Source organism: Pterocles gutturalis, unplaced genomic scaffold (assembly GCF_000699245.1).
Source record: "Pterocles gutturalis isolate BGI_N339 unplaced genomic scaffold, ASM69924v1 scaffold19225, whole genome shotgun sequence".
Classification (NCBI taxonomy): Eukaryota; Metazoa; Chordata; class Aves; order Pterocliformes; family Pteroclidae; genus Pterocles; species Pterocles gutturalis.
The window spans coordinates 1-21109 of record NW_010138696.1 but is presented as its reverse complement, the minus strand read 5'-3'; the positions used below and the strand labels follow the sequence as shown (position 1 = coordinate 21109).

General features: G+C 35.3%; 1 protein-coding gene across 1 annotated transcript in view; it reads right to left on the bottom strand.

The window, feature by feature from the left end:
• The window catches only part of ORC5 (origin recognition complex, subunit 5), a gene marked incomplete at its 5' end in the record, with an annotated part of 67902 nt that extends 48435 nt beyond the window's left edge, over window positions 1-19467 (bottom strand). Inside the window, 9 exons of the mRNA XM_010083106.1 lie at window positions 2637-2749; window positions 5000-5052; window positions 7293-7383; window positions 7940-7988; window positions 8983-9113; window positions 9478-9589; window positions 12228-12302; window positions 15787-15984; window positions 19375-19467. Of these exons, the coding sequence (XP_010081408.1) occupies window positions 2637-2749; window positions 5000-5052; window positions 7293-7383; window positions 7940-7988; window positions 8983-9113; window positions 9478-9589; window positions 12228-12302; window positions 15787-15984; window positions 19375-19467 (915 nt within the window). The remainder of the gene's footprint in view (window positions 1-2636; window positions 2750-4999; window positions 5053-7292; window positions 7384-7939; window positions 7989-8982; window positions 9114-9477; window positions 9590-12227; window positions 12303-15786; window positions 15985-19374) is intronic.
• Window positions 19468-21109: the final 1642 nt, after the last annotated feature.

Sequence of the window (21109 nt, the reverse complement as noted above, 5' to 3'; positions counted from 1 at the left end):
GCAGCAGCCCCCCTACCAACCTCCCCCCTAGTTGATTGCTAAGCATGACACCACATAGTACGGAATATCCCTTTAGTCATTTGGGGTCAACTGTCCCAGATGTGTCCCCTCCCAACTTCTTGTGCACCCCCAGCCTACTGACTGGTGAGGTTGTGTGAGGAGCAGAAAAGGCCTTGGCTCTGTGCAAGCACTGCTCAGCAATAGCTAAAACATCCCTGGGTTATCAACACTGTTTTCAGCACAAATCCAAAACATAGCCCCATACTAGCTACTATGAAGAAATTTAACTCTATCCCATCCAAAACCAGCACACACACATACTTCAAGACAGCAAAGTAATCTTTTTATCATGCCTTCAAAAAGAAGACTCCTGTGAGGTTACACAGCATGCTAATGATAGATCACAACAAAGTGCATTCATGTGTTTTAAAGGTTATGCTGGGATTTCCATACCGTAGATTTACATTATACCAAAAAGTGTTTCAAAGAAAGTGAGCCGGTGCCCTATTTGTGTGCAAGCACAAAGAAACATATGAAACTCAGAGATAATTTTCATATAGTTTTTAATCCTGTTTTCTATTAAAATGATAAAAATGAAGATTTCATATAGATCGCTATTCTTTTTTCTTTTAAGGACCACCTTTCAACACTAACTTCATATTTTTCACTTAGTCTATCATAAATTGAACTTTCACATAACTAATAGCAGTGCTGCCAATTAATACTTCATTGCTTTACCAGGCTGTTAGCATTCCAGGCTTCCAGAAACTGTGAGTTTATCTTTAGCTGTAGTATAGCTTAACACCTGTTATCAGTACTGCAGATGAGCAGCTCAATGACCATCTTTTTGTCTGCGTCCCTTTTGCTGTCTAGCAGTCCTTAGCTAAATAACTCCTGAAGGTACTTTCCTACTCTGAATCTCACTGTAAACCTGAAAAAAACATATTCTATTTTCACAGTCCACATGACTCATAAAAACACTCAATTCAAACACTCCCCCAAAAGTGCTTGTTTTGTTGGGCTTTGAGATGCAGCTATTTCTGAAATTCGCCTTAGCACCCCATGAAGAGCTAACTGCTGTCAGATGCTATGTATAACAAGAACAGTAACTTCTCCTGCTTCACCAATTCTTGGAAAAAATACTTAATATTGCTACTTGAAATACCTTCACAGTCCCTGCTTCAAAAACCTTAGAAGCTCATGTTTACTGTACAAAAGTTTATTAGGGTTCTATGCAAGCACGGAAACTAATTTCAGAGATAATAAAAAAAGAAGAAAGGAAAAGTGAAATTGAGAAGGTTGTTCAGTGAACACAATCAAGAAAGATGTGGCATTTTTTTATAACATTCTTTATTGACTTGACTTTTGTAAGCTTTCCAGTTTTTGAGTTCTAAGACTGATATGGAAATATCTGGGTTAAAGCACTTCCTTCAGCAAATAAATCTCCTTACAAATAAACCACTTTGGCCAAGGGAAAAGAACAAAGGTTGCCCATAAAGAACTTGCCAATCTATGCTTACTACAAGTAATCCTCCACTCTTCTCAGGAAAAGAGTAGACAGAAGGGTGAAACACCTACAGCTTTCAATGTAAGATATAACAGAAACAACAAAACGCAGATTTAAACTAAGAACTTACTAGCATATCACCACTAGGAACTGCAGTAACTTTTCAAAACATGTATCTACAATTTTTTTTTTCAAGATGGAAGAACAAAACAAGCATACTTTTACAAATTTGTCTTGTTCTCATTTTCTTCAACTGTTCATGAATATCATACATTTATACATGCATGCATATATTAACACATACTGTAATAATGTAGAAAACCTTGAAGCTGGTAAAATTAATAGAAAGCATAATTGTCCAATCACTTTTCTGATATCTGTCTTCTTGCCTACATTTTATCAAATTAAGACTTCAAAAGCAACACAACGAGGCAGGCTTGAGGAGCATGAAGATCCTGGGTAAGAGAGAGACAGACTACAAACTATGGCACCACAGCATTTATTTGCAGCATGACCACAACATAGCCCAAAGATAAAAAGAACAAAAAAATATTCAACCTGTACATGGCAAGAACTTTACATGTTTAGCCTGTGATTTGGTAGTGAGAATTAATACATTCATCCTAAAACATGTATTACTGCCATTTCAACACAACATGTGCCACCTAATGGAACCACATCTTCCGCAAAAGCAACTGGTTTTATGTTTCTGTTTCAGAAGCTTAAAATTGTATAAATAAATTAACAATGCCCTATGTCATTTACCTCATTAAAGACTACCTCAGTTGTGGTTTGTATCTTAGCCAGGAAGTTTACGTGTGGCTTATACATACACTGCAAGCACTCCACTAAAATCTTTACAAAATGGAGCTGTATCAACTTACAAAAGTAAAGCACAACACTTGTGCCATAACAGTATTATGCACTGCTGGGTTCATTAGACATTAATAACAACTAAGTGATCATTACCAATCACAGTATCTGATCTACAGAAAAACTTCTGATCAAATCAAAGGAACCACACATAAAAACAGAACTCAAAATTAATGGTTGAAGAGTTTTATACTAGGAAACTCAGCATGCAGAAATCCAATAAGCAGCACTAACAAAAAACAAAAAATCTCATTACCTTAAGAAAGAATCTCTTATCTGTCCTAACAGGATTGTAGGAGGCAATGTAAGCAGCTATTAGAAGAAATTTCGAGTAATAAGGAAGTTCCACATGTGTATGTGCAGAAAGTCCTATAAAATAAACACAGTTTATGAGTTACCAAAACCCACTCTAAACATCCACAAACTTCAAATTAGACTTGTTTGCTTTCTTTTCCTTCTCTTCTGCTCTACTCCTGTAACTAAATGAGCATGGCTACTTTCTCAACCCTGTTATCACAGATATAAATTCAGCGAAGGGCTCATGAATGGCACAAAGCTAAAGAAAACTAACATTCTGAACTCTTTATGGACTCATCTCAGAAACCATATTTGAAGCATCTGATATTCATAAATCACTAAGGTGTGATCTCCCCAAAAAGAAAAAAAAAAATCCAGGCTACTTTCATTTCAGGTAATTTTTCTGGAAAACAGGGCACATGAAGAGATTTATTTAAATACAATGCAAATCTTTTCTCCAAGACCCAACCTTCAGGCGGATGCAGACTGTGCCAGACAGCTCAGCCAGGAAGAGGGCTGGGATGGTAGAAGAAAGAAACAGTGCTGCAGTTCAGAAAAAGAGTTCATCATTTCACAATTTTTAGCCACTGTTTTATTTCCTACAGAAAATGTTTTCAAAATTTTAAACTTGATCCGGTTGACCTAGCCTGCTACATGTATACTTCATTAAGATTACAGCCTCACACATTACAAACACATAAGAACTACACTTCTGTGTAGTCTACTGAGTATTTTCCTTCCCTCCTTTTACTTCATATTTTTCCCTTTATATTCCTCTGCTCTGGTCACCTTAGTTGCTTCTTTTACACAGCTTACATATATGAACAGGATGATCAAACCACCTGACTTCATCAGCTCAGGATGATCAAACCACCTGACTTCATCAGCTGTCTAACTATGGAGACTACTAAAGGATCTCCTCTTGTGTCTTCTTTGCTCACAGGTTCTCACTTCAACGGTTTCTTGTTCTATTAAGTACCTGTACCTTTACACTTTAATCCATAAATACCAGCAAATAAAGATCAAGGAACTAAACATGTTTAAAAGTTAAGATTCAGAGCCCTCAGTGTGATGAGAAGCATCCTAGATGATAGCTAGTAATAATTTCCCTCTCACCTAGGCACAAAAGGACAGCGGTTTTAGCATTCATTTGCAATCAAGAGACTGTTTTGTATTGCATGTTAATTACGAAACCCACCACCAAATAAACTCTTACATATAGACAATTTAGTTCAATAGAGAAATATCTGTTCCTACTCCATTCTTCTGGTCTGCCAATATTGCATCACGCACTGAACTATTTGCTTAATCACATCCACAGTAAAATTTATTATAATTGCTTTTTGAGCATGTTATTATCAAATGCTGTTTACCAACAAGACATTTTTTCCTACCAGATATACCTGAAAATCTTAGAAAATTAGTTTTAAATAAAGTCTCCCTTTTTGGGGTTGTCAGGTGCAAAAGTATTTCATGGTCACCTGGGCACAGAACAGATGAGTTTAAAAATAACACTTGGAATCAAACTCCTTCAGTCAACCATGTTGAAAAATTACTGATTATAAGGCAGATATAGGAAATAGTATGATTATTGCAATTATCTTAAGACAGCTTTAAAAAGTTGCTATTTTATTTACTAACTAAAGAAGAAATTATTTATTTGTCATGATGGATAATAGGGAAAAAGTGCCCCCAAACTAAGAACTGGTCAAAAGACTGTGATAGACTGACATCACCAGGAAAATGTTTTAGTAATCCTTCCTAAATTGTAAAAGAATACTGACAGATAATATTGAGATTATACTTTAGAAGGGATTGAAAGTCAGAAATCAACAAAGTTGTACTCCTCCAAGGAAAGAATAGAAAGAATTATTGCGATTCTTGCATTTCTCTTCACCAAGAAATAAGGACATAGGTCACGTTTTGTTCAGGCACATACTAATCCAGTGTAATGCATCAGGTGTAATATTCCCTTCTCCCCACTCGGACAATTCTGACAGTTGGCACACAGAGGTTTGACCATGAGGAGTCAGCCCATTCCTCATCCATTCCTAATAAGAAATACTGATTTGAAGAAACCTGCTTTTACCCACAAAGGAGCTTTGGCAAGATTAGTCCTAGGATATGTGCTAGGGGAAAAAACAGTTAAAGTCCTTTGTAGAACACCTAAAAAACATGATTAGCTTGAACTGTAACTGGATGCTGACAGGTAGTCTCATCTACGTAATTTCATTCACACATTATCAGACAACAGTGACCAAGTCAATCTGAAAAGTACACATCCATTGGTACAATCCTCTACACAGTTATTGTATCCAATACCTTTCAGCTGCCCAGGTTCTCCATCATCATGCTGTAAGCGCTCCCACTGTGAGCTAAAAGACAGATAATGCAAATATATAAAGATGAAGTATTTGTTGGTTTTTTAGAGAAAACTACCTGCTTAGTAGATGTTCATTTTATTTTCATTACACTGGCTAGGATACAGTAAGAGAATAATTACAAACACCAAGTCTTACTACTTTGCACATAAGTTTCAATAATGAGCAGACTATGCATGTTTGAAAAAAAAAACTGCAGAAAGTAATGTTATGGTTAAAGTAGAAAAGTAGAAGTGAGTAAATGAGAAGCTAATTGAAAAATACCAATTTATTTCCATCCAAATACCACCAGAAAGCAAATATCAATAGCCTTCTAAGTTTCAGGAACAACGCAGAATTGGATAAAAACACTGACAGTTTTGATTTTTTTTAACTGCTTAATAACTGTTTATCCTAGTGAGAACAATACTGTAATTACTTCGTAATGCAATTTTGAAGTCTACATAAAAAACAGAGCAATATTCATTCTTCACTGAAAAACTTTGAAGACATCAAGATGGAACATTTTGTCAGTGTAAAATGTCTGCAAGTAGTTTGGCATCTTCCTGAACAACAGCAAAATATTTCACTTTAAAACATCCCTTAAGGAATGACATCATTAGATATGTCATGATTTTAGATCATCATTTTGTATACCACAAGGGGATAAAAAAACCCAGCTTTGTTAAAGCACCAGTGATATATTTTTAAAAGCTCTTTATGAACAGTCCCTCAACTAAAATCCCATGATTTATTTACCATGTATTAGGGTTTATCAGTCATAAGCCATAAAACTTATGAAAACAATTTAAATGACAGCTGATGTAGTACTCCAATTATAATGAATGACCAACCAAATTATCAATCAGCAAAGTTTTTATACATTGTCTATTTTACATGTAGAAAAAAAAAAAAGCTTCATTTTAATCTCAGTTCATACAAAGTTCTATTGCTGTAGCTTACAACTTGAAGAAAACCCCAGAGAAATTACAGTTCTGTGGCCAGAAAAATTGATATGGTCATTTTAATTCCTCAAGCATTACTGGTACACAAAGGTAAATCCTAGAACTATTACATAGAAAGCTGAAATTTATAATAAAAAACCCAGTAGAGGCCAAGTTTATAATCAAAGAAAACTGTAAAGAGGGAAATCTAGTTATTTGGAAACAATTCGCAAGCTATTTTATATCATAATCTTTTATTACACTAATTAGAGTAGGCAATCACACAATATAAAAAGTCAGGAAGATCCTGAGTAGACTGTGTAATGAAGATCAATACTGCATATAAATACATATTTGAGGCAAACTGAACAATGTCTAATTGTACAGTGAAGTTGTCAAACTTGCATGGAGCAAAATCAACTCTCTTTTTGAAGGAATGATCACTTTTCCAAAATATTTAGCAAGAACTCCTATTACACACTCAGTTTCAGTTACCAGAATAGTCTATGGCCTCAATGACATTCAAAGGAAATAATTATGTTTGTATCAAGATAAAGAAATCAAACAGTACTGAATCATCTCTCTCTACATGGTGTAACATCAGAATCACTCATATTAAAGATGGAGAAGACATTAAATCTGAGTCAATTATTACCATTAAAAATGCACACAACCATCTTTTTTCTAGCAGTCTGGCGATTTAAGAAATTAACAAGGAATCTAAAATCATACCAAGAGAAACTCTGCCCATTAGCAGGACATAAGTTTTTAATGCTGTCAAATACAGTCATTCCATAAGGAAAATTTTTCCCTTGGACAAGAAAACAAGGGGTCAGAAAGCACAGTAAATATACAAACCTAGCTCTACTAAACAAAGCTAAGGAACACAAATTTTCAAAACCTTTAATGTCTCATACGAATTTTGAGGCTTGCATGCGTCCTTGGTACAGTGAGAATCTGTTAAATCAACTTTATAAGTGTGTTTTAAACTGCGCCTGTATATTCTGGTGATGGATTCCTATGCTTAGCATAGAAAATGGATCTATCTGCACAATCATCAGGGAAAAAGAGAACAAAACCTGCTGCCACTGCTTTACTTATTAAATATTTTATATGCTAGAAATACCATTTTGTTTAAAAATTTCCTCCTGAGAGGAAGAAATGCACGTTAAAGAGAAAAAAAGATTCTACTAGCAAAAAAGAAATACTAGCCATGAAACATAAATGAGAGAGAGAGTAAATATTTCGAGAGGAAGCTTGTTAGAAACAGCAACATCAACAAAATAAACAAGCCCTTGCCCCTCAGATTACCTGGATATTTCCCGGAGATAAACAGTTTGCATTGCCTTCTTCAAATGAGGTTCAATATTTTTCCAGAGTTTGCGGGTGTCACGTTCATTAGCTGCACCAAGCCAGAATCATCTGTTAAACATTTTAACTCACGCAACACTAAACTCCATCTCCAACACCTGAACAGTCACAGGCATGACACAGTAAACCTAACACCCTGACTCTGAAATGCTGGATTAGGATGACGCACCATCATCCATTTGCAAGCATATGCTACCATGCAAGGCTGTTTCTCTGTGGTGATTCTGAGATACTCTGAGGCAGTTTGACAGAACCGCTACTCCTATTTTCTCCTCTCAGCCTTGACAGAGAAATGACTTATCTCACTACTTTACAGAAGTCCTGGTGGTTGAGTGAGGAGAAAGATTTATAGGGGGAAGTAAGTTTTCACAGTATTTCCATCTCATTTCCATAAAAAACCACAAACAAATGTCATCTACTGTTTCTGCTGCAAATGCTGCCTACTGGGTGCAACTGGAACAAGCAATGCTGTTGTGACCAGAGAAATGGTCTTAACACAATGAGGACCAAAGCAAACTCAGCCACAAAACCCACAGGAGGGGACCCGCACTCTCATACACCTGCTCAAATTAAAGACAGAAACTTACCTTCTCCTCTGACCACTGGTTCACAATATTTAGAAAAATTGAGCGCTGCCTACAGAGAGTAAAAAGTACAACATATTAAAAAGCTGCCATAGATTCGATTTAGCTACAGAATACAACAAGCAGCATAATTCATTACTTTGCAAAACCATGAATTATTTTTCAGTCAATAATTATGCTGCATGCTTCCAAACATTTGTAAAATGTCACAACATTTCCATAGATTAAAATACAAACAGAAGTAATCTATCGCAGGTTACTTAGTTTTGATCTCAGCAAAATCTGTATACTGTACTCAAGGGTTGCATTTTTCTTTTAGTAACATAGTAATTGAGCATTTTAAATGCAATAAAAATGTTTTCATCAATTTTTTTTACTCCCCTCATTTTCAAATAAAACTTTCCATTCCAGGAGCAGTTCAGCATGTTTAAAAGCAGGCCACACATACTTACACACACACAAGCAGAAATTATTTAAAAAAAAAAAAAAAAAACACCACCACAAAAAAACCTGGTAACATATTCCATATTTAAACAAACTCCTTTTGCCTAGGGTAAGATTGAGATATTTTTGAGAAGGTTGTAATCTAGATTTTTTTCTAAAATGGTTAAATCAATATCACACTGAATTTTGTAAAATAACAATCGTGACATTTCATTCTCGTTTTGTCCTACTGCACCTTATTAAATCTCCATGCTACTATACAGAACTCAATTCAATAACTTCCACGTATAAAACTTACATAATTCCAGAATGTATTATTAATAACCATGCACAATAGCATACACATTTAAAGTCTCTATCAGACACTCAAGTTGTTCAGACAGCTGTATGTGTCTGCCATCACCCACAGAAGAGGCTTGTCAAGCACAATAAGAATTTAGGCTCCAATTATGTAAACCTTTTCATCATGTTGGTATTTCCCAACTCAAACTATTCAATGATTTTCCCTTTGTCCATATTCAATGATAAATCTAGACTTCCAGAGTTCATTTGGCAAAAACCACCCCAAAACAAAACAACAACTCTAAAGGAGCTCATCTCACCAGGTGCTGAAGTTCTTTCAGGTCCCTGCAGACCATGTAGAAGACACCAAGCAGAATATTGATATATGCAGCATAGAAATCTGCAGAATATTCTGGGGGATGATTCTGAGACAAGATCTTCTGCAGGTGTCCTGTTCAACAAAAACAAGTTTTGCTTATTTAAAGCTAACTTAATAAACTGAACACATTTACAAATTAAGCGGAAAGACAAACTATAATCATCACTAAAAAAGAAACCCAAGTCCACCAAAAGCCATGCTGGTTAAAAGAACCAGCAAATATAATGGAACTAAAGTGCTACTTTGAGATGTTTTGGCAAGTGGAAAAAGACAAGTCCTTTAGAGGTTGTGTGACTACAGACTTTTACATTCCAGCAATTATTGCATATTCCGGATTCTGTAAAATACATACTGATAAACATGTAAAAAAACACTCGGATGTTGTTTGACAAAGTATTATTTGATCCCCAAAAAGCAGATTAAAGCATTAGTTTACCTATGCTGTAGTCTGGAAAATACAAGGTGAATGGCTCAAAGCATCCAGTATTTGGACGGAACAGTTCCCATACTATTTCACTGAGCAGGACAACTGTCACGTTTCTGTCAGTCTACACAGGGAAGGAAAAAGAAAAAGAGAAACACAGAATGAAAGACAGGCAGAAAAAGAAAAAAAAAGAACACTGCATGTTGCAATATCAATGACAAAAATTATTATTGTGACTTTTCTGTTCCACAAAAAATCATCAAATTTACAGTTTAACACAAATTACTAACATAGTAATAAAGCTTCAGCTGGTCTAATCAAGAAGCTCATACATTTGCAGATTTTCATAATTACATGAGATTTCTCTGCATCCCTTGCCATTTCACTGACGTGCTTTGTGGGGTGATGGAGCTCTGGTGCTAGACCAAGTAGATTCCATCCCTTGCTCCCAAAATTAAGACAGCATTTTACTTTGGTAATTAAATGCAGATTTTGAGAAGAAACAGGAAGAGTTAAAAAGCAAAAGAAAGCTCAGTTCTGCATGAAACTAAGCTCTCTAGTACTTTATTTTAAATGTAAGCAGGTCTTTAAGAACAAACAAAAACATTCCAAAACAAAAACATAGCATCAACTGTGTACTCTACCAACCATTTTACTAGACACCAACCGTGGCTGTACATAGTAACATATTCTTTCTTCTTATTGACAATATACTTGCCTCGAGTTTGATGTTTCGGTCAATAGGTAATAAAATACTTCATATTAAAAAATATTCTTTATTTTGGTCATCCTTCAATATATCAGCTCATTAACATGAAGCTAACTATCTGTGAAGATGATGTGTCATTCCTCCTTTTTGCAAGGTATTTGCAACCACACTAAAAATACTGCATAACAAAAGACGCTTTTAAATATGGTTCAAGAAAGACATTTCAAAACTATGGAGGCACCTCAAGAAAATAAAAGGAAGTAACCTGATTGAATTGACAATGCTTAATATGAGCTGTGAATGACTTCAGAGAAAAGTTTAAATGCTATTCCCCTCCCTCCAAATTCTTACTCAAGTGGCACCCACACATATTCTTCACCGTTTCTTCTTTCTCTATTTTTATGGAACCTTTTTTTTCTTTTAACAAGTGAGCATCTTTCTGTAGATTCCTTTCAATTGTGTTCCTCTCCCAGATTTCCCAGCATTTCAGCTGAGAAAAGTACTAAGGTATTTTCACTTCAGTTCCTGACAGACCTTCCAATATGAAAAATGTAAGTACTTCCCATCATAATCCTCAGAGAAACCAAGCATCCTGTGACACATTCTTTGCCCATCATCCCCCAGCCCCATGAAATCTTTCACCACTAATGAAGTTTCTCATCTCACTCCAGGAAAGGAAGTGATGCAGTAGCCTTGCTCCTACAACATTCCTCTGCAACATCAGCTGCACGACAGTTTTACAAAGCCTCAGTCTGAAATCCAGAATTTAAGCAATTGGAATCCCAGCATTCAGGAAAGCTGATAAACTTGTTTGGAGGTTACTTTTGAATTTGAGGATGTTTCTCTAGAATATTTAAAGCTTAGCCTATGTTATTTTAGTCCCTGAACAGCAATCATAGGTCTAAGTTTTCCTCCGTTCTGTCAGACAGGTTGGTTCTGCTTCACAGGCAGCAAAATCCAGAGCATGGGCAAATGGACAAAAAGAGACAGAAAATGCACCAGCTGCCAGGATTAAGAACACAGCTGTGAATCAGTCTTCATTCAGTAAACAGAGAAATCAATGTCACCAGAAGATTAAGAGTACCACAGAAAAGTCTTGAGATAACAAGTATAATTTCAGATATTTAGATGTTCAGACATATCAAAGTACCACCACTTCTGGTTTTGTCTTCAATTTCTTTTCAGAGAATTTTTCCTTATTCCAAGGCATAAGGTTTGACAATTCAAAAGCAAGAGAGGGAAAGATACAGTGGTTCACTCCAATCAGAACCATACTGTGGCACAATTCCTGTATAAGTGTAAAAACTCTCTGACATAATGAAGCACATTTGCAGCTGCTGAGCAGTTCAGCTCCAGCCACAACCAGCTGGTGGTCCATCCTCAAGCCAGCCACTATGCAATGTTGTGAAGTTGCACATGGGAGAAACTTGAGGAAAACCAATATTTCCTGAGTTGCAAATTCATGCTTCTGATAATGAAATCACTCAATGTGGTTGAGCTCTCTGAATCAGCAGCTGACTCAGCAGCAGACTTTGGAGTCCCACACAAACACCTGCCAAACTCTGAAAGTGGTTTTATTTATTCATTTGTACCAAGTCAGTAGGAGCTATGTTGAAGCTTCTCCTTACAGTCTGCCTGAGATTTTTTTTTTCTGCAATTATTATAAAACTTTAAATGAATAGTAGAAAAAATTCACTTTCTTCTCAAAAACAAAAATATTCCAGAAAAGACAGCTACATATCTGATACCAGCCTCAAAAGAATCTACAACAGATCACATACTGTAAAACTGTTAAACTATTAAATTGTTATACTACTAAACAAAATTAAAATTTTAAAAAAAAGAGTGTAAGAAAAACCTGCCAATGTTTAAATTCTGTTTTGGTTTGTAGTTTTAACCATTGACATTTTATTTGGTGGGGGTGGGGGGTTGAATTTTGCAAGTCATCTAAAGAATCACTCATTTGATCTCTGAGCATAGATGGACAGATACCACGTGTTCAGTTACTTCCACTATGCAGGAAGTATCCGTTAATTTTTTTCCAGACACTTACCAATTCTTGAAGCCTAAGAAACGCTGGCAGGATGTTAGCTTCCATTTCCCTCAGCTGCTCTGCTCTATCCAGTACCTTTAAACAAAACAATGATCTTACTATATAGACAATGTCAACTTCCATTCTCACGTGGACTTAAAATTAATTCTCAGCTCTTGGAAACTCATTTCACCAACGGCTCTTAGACAGCAGAAACCACTTAAGTATCAAGACCCCTTAAACAAGCAACATCTGAGAGATGATTGCTTCAGGTGAGCTTCCAGGAAGCCCCAGCAGCTCTGCCATCTAAAAAAGATACAATCCCCAGGCAAGCCACATTCTCATGCCTTACGCCAGTAAGAATTAAAACATAAGTATACAACTCAAGAATATCACTGACAAAGCCATGCTGTCATTAACAACCCTTGAAACCTCAATTTTTGCCCAAAATTCTTCTTGTATTTAAAAATTCTGTGTAGTACTGTAGCACTATATCAACATGTTTACTTGCAGGAGAGATATCTTTTCCCACTATTAAATTATTTTTCAGAAACAAATGAGAGCTGATATTTTTAAAAAGTTAGCTATCGTCTGGAATTCACACAACTGAATTTTGAGAGAAACTCTTCTTGCCACAGTTTGCAGCCTATAAGTTTACAGAATTTATTGCATTGTATGCCAACCTCATATAGCAGTAGCAGATATGTAGCACACGTACAGCTTTATGTACACTTTATGTAAAAAAACTAACATTTTGGACCCTAGAAGAAAAAAAAAAAACAGGAGCATGGAAACATGCATTGTTATCTTTTGTCAAAAAAAGGATACACTTAAAATCTTGACAAAAAATGAAAAAAAATATAATAGAAACACATTTCTTTTGTGTTTTACTTACTACCCAGAATGTACATCTAAATTCTGAAGTTCATTACTTCTTTTGAATTACTGCTGTTGAAAGAGAAATTATAAGTCCCTAGAAAATTATATTTTTCTATCCTTCTACATTTCTTCCCCACACCAAAATATTAAGACATCTATCATTTCTGTTGCCCACAGTAAGAAAAAGAATTTTATGTGGACAACCAAGAAACATTTAATGAAAATGGTATTCCAAAAATCACACTGTACAGGAAAAAAACCTGAAAGAGCAGTATCTCTGCAAAAACAGCTCACGCTTCTTGGGAATTTATTTAAAACCACAAAACAACATATGATTTTATACTGACATGTGCATTTGGTTCATATAATAAATTACTTCAGGGATGAAGGCTACTTTACAAACCACTGAACAAATAGAGGCCACATATTTTATTAATAAAATACTGCTTCTTGGACCCGGTGACATGCAGCTACCTAACACAAAGCTTTAAGGTCTTGACCTAAGTAGATCTTACTTTTTAGTTAAGTGGGAAACAAACTAGAGTTTCTCCTTACAGCAGACAAAAAATACTTTGGCTTGTGGAATATGTCAAGTGGTTCACAGAAACAACCTACCCACAGGCCCATAAATCCATGCCTTATTCTTTAGTTTTAATATAGATGTCACCCTTCGCCTTTTTTAAAAAACTATACATTTTAGAACTGTCTGCTGATTTACATTAAAAACAGCAGCTTGTTACTTCTGTAAAGTACTAAATGTTGTAAATGTATGAATGACTAAAAGTTATATCAGTTCAAATTTTTCAGGTAATTAGAATTAATAAATTCCTTTTTCATAAGTAATCACAAGCATTAGCACCTATGCCTGGGTTAAGAGAAACATTTAGAGTCCTTTGCTTAAAAGTAAACATTTATCCTAACCTGCTCTGAGTTAATTGTGTGGAAATATTACTTTATTTACTACGGAAATGAAATAGAATAAATTAGCATTAACAGTTTATGTCACCACCATGCTGGTCTTCCATCAGTCTTAAATTAAACCACTCTACAATAAATCCAGATGACATGGGTGAAGATACATTAATTGATTTTCTCCATTCCTGTCTGTTCCGATGCAGAACGGAACTGAAATACTAATTTAATACTTAATTCTTCTGATTCAGCAACTATTTACGTGATACAATTGAACCTTTCTGGGTATTTAATGGTTTGCTTTCTATAGCCATTGTTCAGGAACTTTCTACTTTTTGGAGTGATACTAATATTCACATAAAACACGAAGCATTTTTTTACTGATGTAGAACAGGTTTTTAATTAAAATATTAATCTGAAAGTAAAATTTTACGAAATTTGTAAAGTATTTTGTGAAATTTCCTAAAGGTTATTTTAGTGCTAAATGTTGTTCTTACGGAATTGTTGAAGGATGCCAACAGCACTTTTGTGACAGTAAATTAAAATCATTTATCTACGTATAACTTCTTATCTATTGTAAGTATTGGTGCATTATTTATTCATTGAATTTTTAAGCAACCTGTCAAATTTATTACCCTCATGAGCTGTAGGAAACTACAAGATAGCACTGTTTACACTAAGTATATAAAGTTATTTAACACAGTGGTTAAGTATTTTTAAAGGGAAATAAAACTTCTTTAACTATAACCTGTGAAACAGAATGAAGAATGTTCAGTGTAATTATGAATTTCTTGTTTGGCTGCAAAACAACAATGCTGGGCTGAAATTTCAGTCCATGTGTTTTGCAGGTCCACAATGCATATATACAGTTACAGGTCACTAATACTAGGGTGTTTGCATTTTTAACAAAAGATGGTAGACTTTATTCAACCAAGAGAGAGCTAGAAAAAACAAGTGGTTCTGAGGAGTCTGTCCTTTCTTCAGACCTTTTGTATGCCTGTGATGGACAATGCCTGAAATTTGTTTCTATGTCCATCTCTCCGCATGATAAATGCAGTTACAGATGTCTGCAAATTTTGACTTCTTTATGCAGTTAAGATTATCACAGAAAAAAACCCACAAACCCTAGCATTCTAGTACTACATTGATTCAATCATTCCTGTGATCTGATTATTTTTTCTGTGGTCTGCCTGTTTATTCCACTTGAGTATATATAATCAAATTTTTCATTGCAGTCTTTTTTTCCAATCTCAATTTTAAAACTGTAGTTCTTGTCTCTGAGGGCCACAAGTACAGATGAAGACGAAAGATCTCAACAGCACTTTTACAGAGGATATTATGCATTTCAGTTCCTTAATACAACTTCTAACTTGAACCTGTTCTAGCCAACCATTTCTTGTCATTTGCATGCTCCATAATTTGCTTCTGCCCTGCTTCCCACCTTTGCTTTCTCATTTGTAAAGCTGTCTTCACAAGGAAACAGATAAACATGACTTACTATTTGTGAAACAAATACAGGCTCTTTATATTTAAAGATTTTGTAATATTTATGTAATACAGTTTTTGTTTATAAAAAGTTCTAAAACCAGGAAAAACAAAGAACCTTATCTAAAGCCAGTAAAAACCGACTGAAAGAATCTAACTAGTTATCAACAGATTCTGAATTAGGTCCACGCGGAAATTTTGTGAAAACTGTTCTATAATGCACACATTTCACACACAAATAATTGATAAAAATTACACCTTCTTAAGTGAAAAGAAAGCAGAACACTAAAATCAAACTACTTACAATGTATAATGTTTGATCTTGAAGCTCTTGACTCGCAACAGCTTGTTTAAACAGACGTACAAAGTCATTGAAAGTATCACAAGGCACATGAGAAGTCTGTTCTGTCTCAGAAGAACAGCTTTGCAACTGGATGAGAATTTCTTCTAAAAGAAGTCGTGAAGTAAAGTATTCCACACAGTTCACAAACACATGAGGAAGCTGAAGAGGATAAAAAAAACCCACAACTTTATTTGGCTTTTTCAGTGTCAATACTCGAGAATCAGTTTGCTGTTCCAGATGAGACAATGAAAGAAACCACGCCTTGCCAACAGAATACGGATCACATACCAAAAAACATTACCAAAAAAGAATAATTACTTAGGTAACTAGACAGATCTGATGAATTCTCATGTGAAACACAGTGTATCTTCTATGTTTCAAAATCATGAGCAATACTTAAAAAGAAAACCAAACAGCATTTAGTTCAAAGAAAAGTTAGACAATCATAACACATTACAGTATTATAAAATAGTCCATTACAAATTACAGTGTCTAGATAACATGAACTTCTCAAACTCACAGTACAAAGAAAGTAATCTAGGAGCAAACTCAAAATTACTCTGAATGTTTCTGACATTCACTGCATACAAATGCTGAAGTGTAAGCTTCTACATCAGACATGTGTAATCAGCCTGCTTGTGCAGAACATTTTTAGAAAACCAGATCTTTTCAGAGCACAGAGCATGTGAAAAAGGCAGAGCATGAAACACATTTTATGGCAATCCATAAAATGTACTTGCAAGTACCAATTTAGTAATACTGAAAAGTAAAGGTAATTTGTCTATAAATAGAAGACACTATAGACTACAAAACAGTACGAGAATGCAAACCTACACAAGGCAAAAAAAGTAATTTTCTAGCAACTCTATTTTTAAGAAACAGATTATTTCCATAGCTCCATACTCTCCAACAAGGCATATGTTCTTTTTTTTTACACTGAACACTAAAACCTCTGGAAAACATTAGTCATTGGGATACATATGCATTACTTGCAAAATTAAACTTCTGATACAGGCATATGTGTGTGTATGTATAACAAAAAAAATTATCTGAGTACTTCATTCCAGTCTTTCTACTTAAAATACAATATATGGCATATGATTCAGCAGATGTGGGAAAGTGTGGGTATATGCTGGCAATCCACTCAAACAGCATGTAATAAGAAGCTTTCTTATGATTTTGAACACTATTAAAAGAAAGGAGCTACACCTCCGAAAGCACCTATTCAAATCGCTGCACCGCCACGGCAGAAGGAAAGCTGGGTGCCTCAGATGTGATTCACAACATCACATTATGTAGGAGACAGCTATGCTTGGCAATAGGAAGTTCTGCAGAAAGAGTTGCTGCTTAAATACTATTCCTTTCCAGAGTCTTTCCACATCTTTGGACATGTTGCTAGCAGGTAGCACAGCATTAGAAGCACAGCACAAAAGGCTACTACACGAAAGAGGATCATGACCACTGTCTTCCACCTTTCTCCCTCTGCAGAATTTTTAATGACAGGCACAAGATCACTGTGTTTTGCATAAAACCCAGTCCTGCAGATACATTGTAAGTGCACTCTGGACACACACACAAGTTGAAATTTATGGTTTAGGCATGAAGTAGGCACCCGTCATTGGACTTAAATCCCTGAAGCATGTGACTGACAAAAATATAGGCTCTAAGAGGTTTAGAAAGAAATTTCTGTGACGACAACCTTCAACTTAGGAGAAGTTTAAAATCTGTTTTGGGAAAAATTAGAATAAGGAATAAAACCAGCATGAATACAGACATTCGCTAGCAGAAAAAGAAGGACCACATAAGTGGCAAGAAGCTAGTACTTACAAGCCTTCCACCACCGCTGACAAGAAAGGGATTGAAATGGAGTTAAGGCCAGACTTCTCTACATCATTCTTCAAGACTACCATTTTTGTAAGAAACATACATTCAGTCACAATGACTTACTACTTCTATGTAGTTCAGATTCTCATGTGAGGTTTAAGGAGTAGGTTTCTCTGCCTGCAGTTCTTGCAACCGAAGTGAGTTCATTCCTGACAAAGTACTTACCTCAGGTTAGTAAAAATATAAGTCATCTCCCAGTGGACAGCACTAGAATAGTCTTTTTCCTTAACAGCTGAGTGGAAGAGAATTTGTAGTCCCAGCTTCCTAGGAATGTAAGGCTCCAGATTCAAAGCTGTACAATGAATTCTCAGTAGTTTCCACTCCACGTATTCCAACAACATCTGTCTCATCAGTCCTCCTTGACCTACTTCTTACCTACTCCTACACTGTTTTCTAAGAGCAGGAACCCAAAGAAAGTTTATGTTAGATGGCAAAGCTGAAAAGAACGTACAGTTCTGACATTTATGAAAGTGATGCTCATACAGAAGGAAACAACAACAGTACTGGCATGGGAGAACAAAATCCATCCCACCAGCAACAGACCTGGTAATGACCTGGTGTTTAGTAAACACAAACACACCTGGGGAATTAATTTTATTACATTAGTAACTGTGAATGGAATCCTGTTCCTTGGGGTTTCTAACCTATGATGCATACCAAGCTGTTTTTTGGAGGATCTAAAATAAAGTGCATAAAATTCATATTTTCAAACAGGTTCTGAAAATATAATACTAAAAAGGGCTATCAATACACTTTTTTCCCCCATTTAGAGCTGATTCATTAAGCAAAAGAATAACTGTTTATTTTTCAGGAATTAAATCAATTGTTCCTATGCAACATTGCTCCAACATTTTTGAATTCCTGCATTGTTTCTTTTTCAAAATGAAAGACTGATTTTCCTGTTTCTACAAGAGGGCTGACTGGAACTAACCAAATTTGCTGCAATTAATTCCCCTCAACTCTGCAAAAACAACTATTGGCATCAGAAACAATAGCAGTTGCCTGATATTCAGACAGCGATTTTCACCATTTGAGACTCACTTTTTTTTTTTTTTTCCCAGCAAATATGTATAGCTTGTATGTTTGGTTTAAACGCTTTTAACAACTTTACTAAGTTTAAGCTCTTACATTGACATTTAAATATATCACACACACATCCAACTGAATATAATTGAGTTTGTTAACACAAAACAAATAAAACAAAATTCCATCACTGGAATCCCTTCTCACTGTTCTTTATATACTCTCTCACTCTCTTCATATACAACTACAATTAGTTTAAAGGATAATTATAAGATGATTCAAAAAAGGTATAGTACAAGTGCCTCTCAGACTGAAATCATCAGAAGAGTACTTACTTGTCTCTGGAGATATTTCAGTTTAAGTCCCTTTCAAAGAGCTGAACAAAATTTGGCTCCTTTTTTCTTTTTAAACTTTCTTAGAAAAGTAATTATGTTTTATAGTGTATCTCAGTATGTACAACTTCATTTTATCCTAAGTGCACTAGTATGAAGAGCGATGAGGTCATCACACAGTAAGTGGAGAAGAATCAAGTAGGCAGAAGTGGCTGAGGAAACAAACCATTCTGAGCAAGTAGAAGCTAGTTTGAGGGACCATCCACTATAAATAAATTCTAAATTCAGTATCCATTGTGAACATTCTTACCTGTAAGGTGTTCAGAAGAGTTTGCATCACATAGGTCTTTCCACTAGATGTATGTCCATAGATAAAGATGGATGGAAAACTAAACTGCTGACGCTAGGGGAAGAAGAAAAAAAAAAAAAAAGTTGTTGCTATTTCAATTCTTCTTCTTCATTCAACAGATAAAAGATTTACCAATGAAGTTTCCCTCCAAAGAAAAGTTATCTTTTAAATTGAGGCATTAAATATAAAATAGGCCATTATTATGGACTCAATGTGTTCAAAGTTTATGTTTATCTTCATTGAAATGGTGGGAGAATAAGTCCCAAGAATTAAGTATCACATAAAGCTCCCACTGAAACTGCCATAACATGAGGATACATTTTTCATGGGAAAAACAAAAAAACAAACAGACCACACACACCAAGAGAGAAAAGCAGTGGGCTGTTAATTCAAAGTAGTTAACTAACAGAAACAACTCCTTGGCAAGCACAAATTGCAAGCTTACGTTGTCCTAACTTCTGCAAACACTACAAACTGCTTTTCTTTCCACTAGCACCAAACAGAAAAGAATTAAATAGTTTGGTCGGGGATATGGTAAAGGAGCTTGCTCTTCTCTCACAAGGCAATTTGATATAATACTGCTGTTTATTTAACATACTGATGCTGTATATTTCATGTATATTTCATTTAATTTCATTTCATATTTATGTTTTTAAGATACAGTGAAACTTGTTCATTTCATTCTGAACAGGTATTTACTTTTGTGTTTTTCTCCTCTCTAAGAATCTTGTCCACTGACTTAAAAAATAAATACAAAAATAAATTTGAAAACAATCTATGAAAAATGACAATATTCAATTAATCCAAGCTGAAGGCACTCTCGTGCAAGATACGGATACTCTAACCTGCATATTTAACAAGAATTTAAGTATTTTTAAGACCTGTTGCCACTATGCTTGTAATAAATACATAAAACTTAAATGCTGTAATTTGATGTAATTATTATTACCTATAATTAAAGGCAGAACCAGAAACAGTTACTTATTTCCATTTTGTTAACTGAATGTAAATGGATGTATTAACTGGTTTTAACTTTGCAGCTAAAAACCTCCATTACCTTTTACCACAGCTTTGACAAGCAGTAACAGAATCAATTAACAAGTGTCTTGGTGTCAGGACCACCACCACCACGTGGTCGCAATACCGCCTCCCCCCCCACTCCCCTCCTGGTAAAATGGGGAAGGATAAGAAAAAGTGGAACTTCGTGAGTTGAGATAATGACAGATTTTTAATAATACCACACGAGGAAAACAAAAGAAAGGAGAATATGACAATAAGGCAAGATATGGAATACAATGGAAACACTGATACAACGAAATTCTCACCACCAGGAGCTTCACAAAAAAGACCCCTCTCCCGGCTAGCTTCCCCTTATATCCCGGGCACGACCTCAGCATGGTATCGAATATCCCGCTATGCCCAACTTCCAGCTTCTGTGAAGAATTAACCCTATCCCAGCTGGACCCAGGACAACAAGCCAGTGATTTCCAAATCTTATGGCCAGCAACAGAACTACTAAGAATCAGACCAACTTCATGTACTTAGAATTCAGGCACGCAGATATTAGATTAACAGGTCAAAACCAAACAGAATTTCTACACTGCTACTTAAAGAAAAATACCCCAGACCAGGGAAGAAGACAGACTAACTTCCTGATACTAACTAGCAAAGATCATAGAATCATAGAATCATTAAG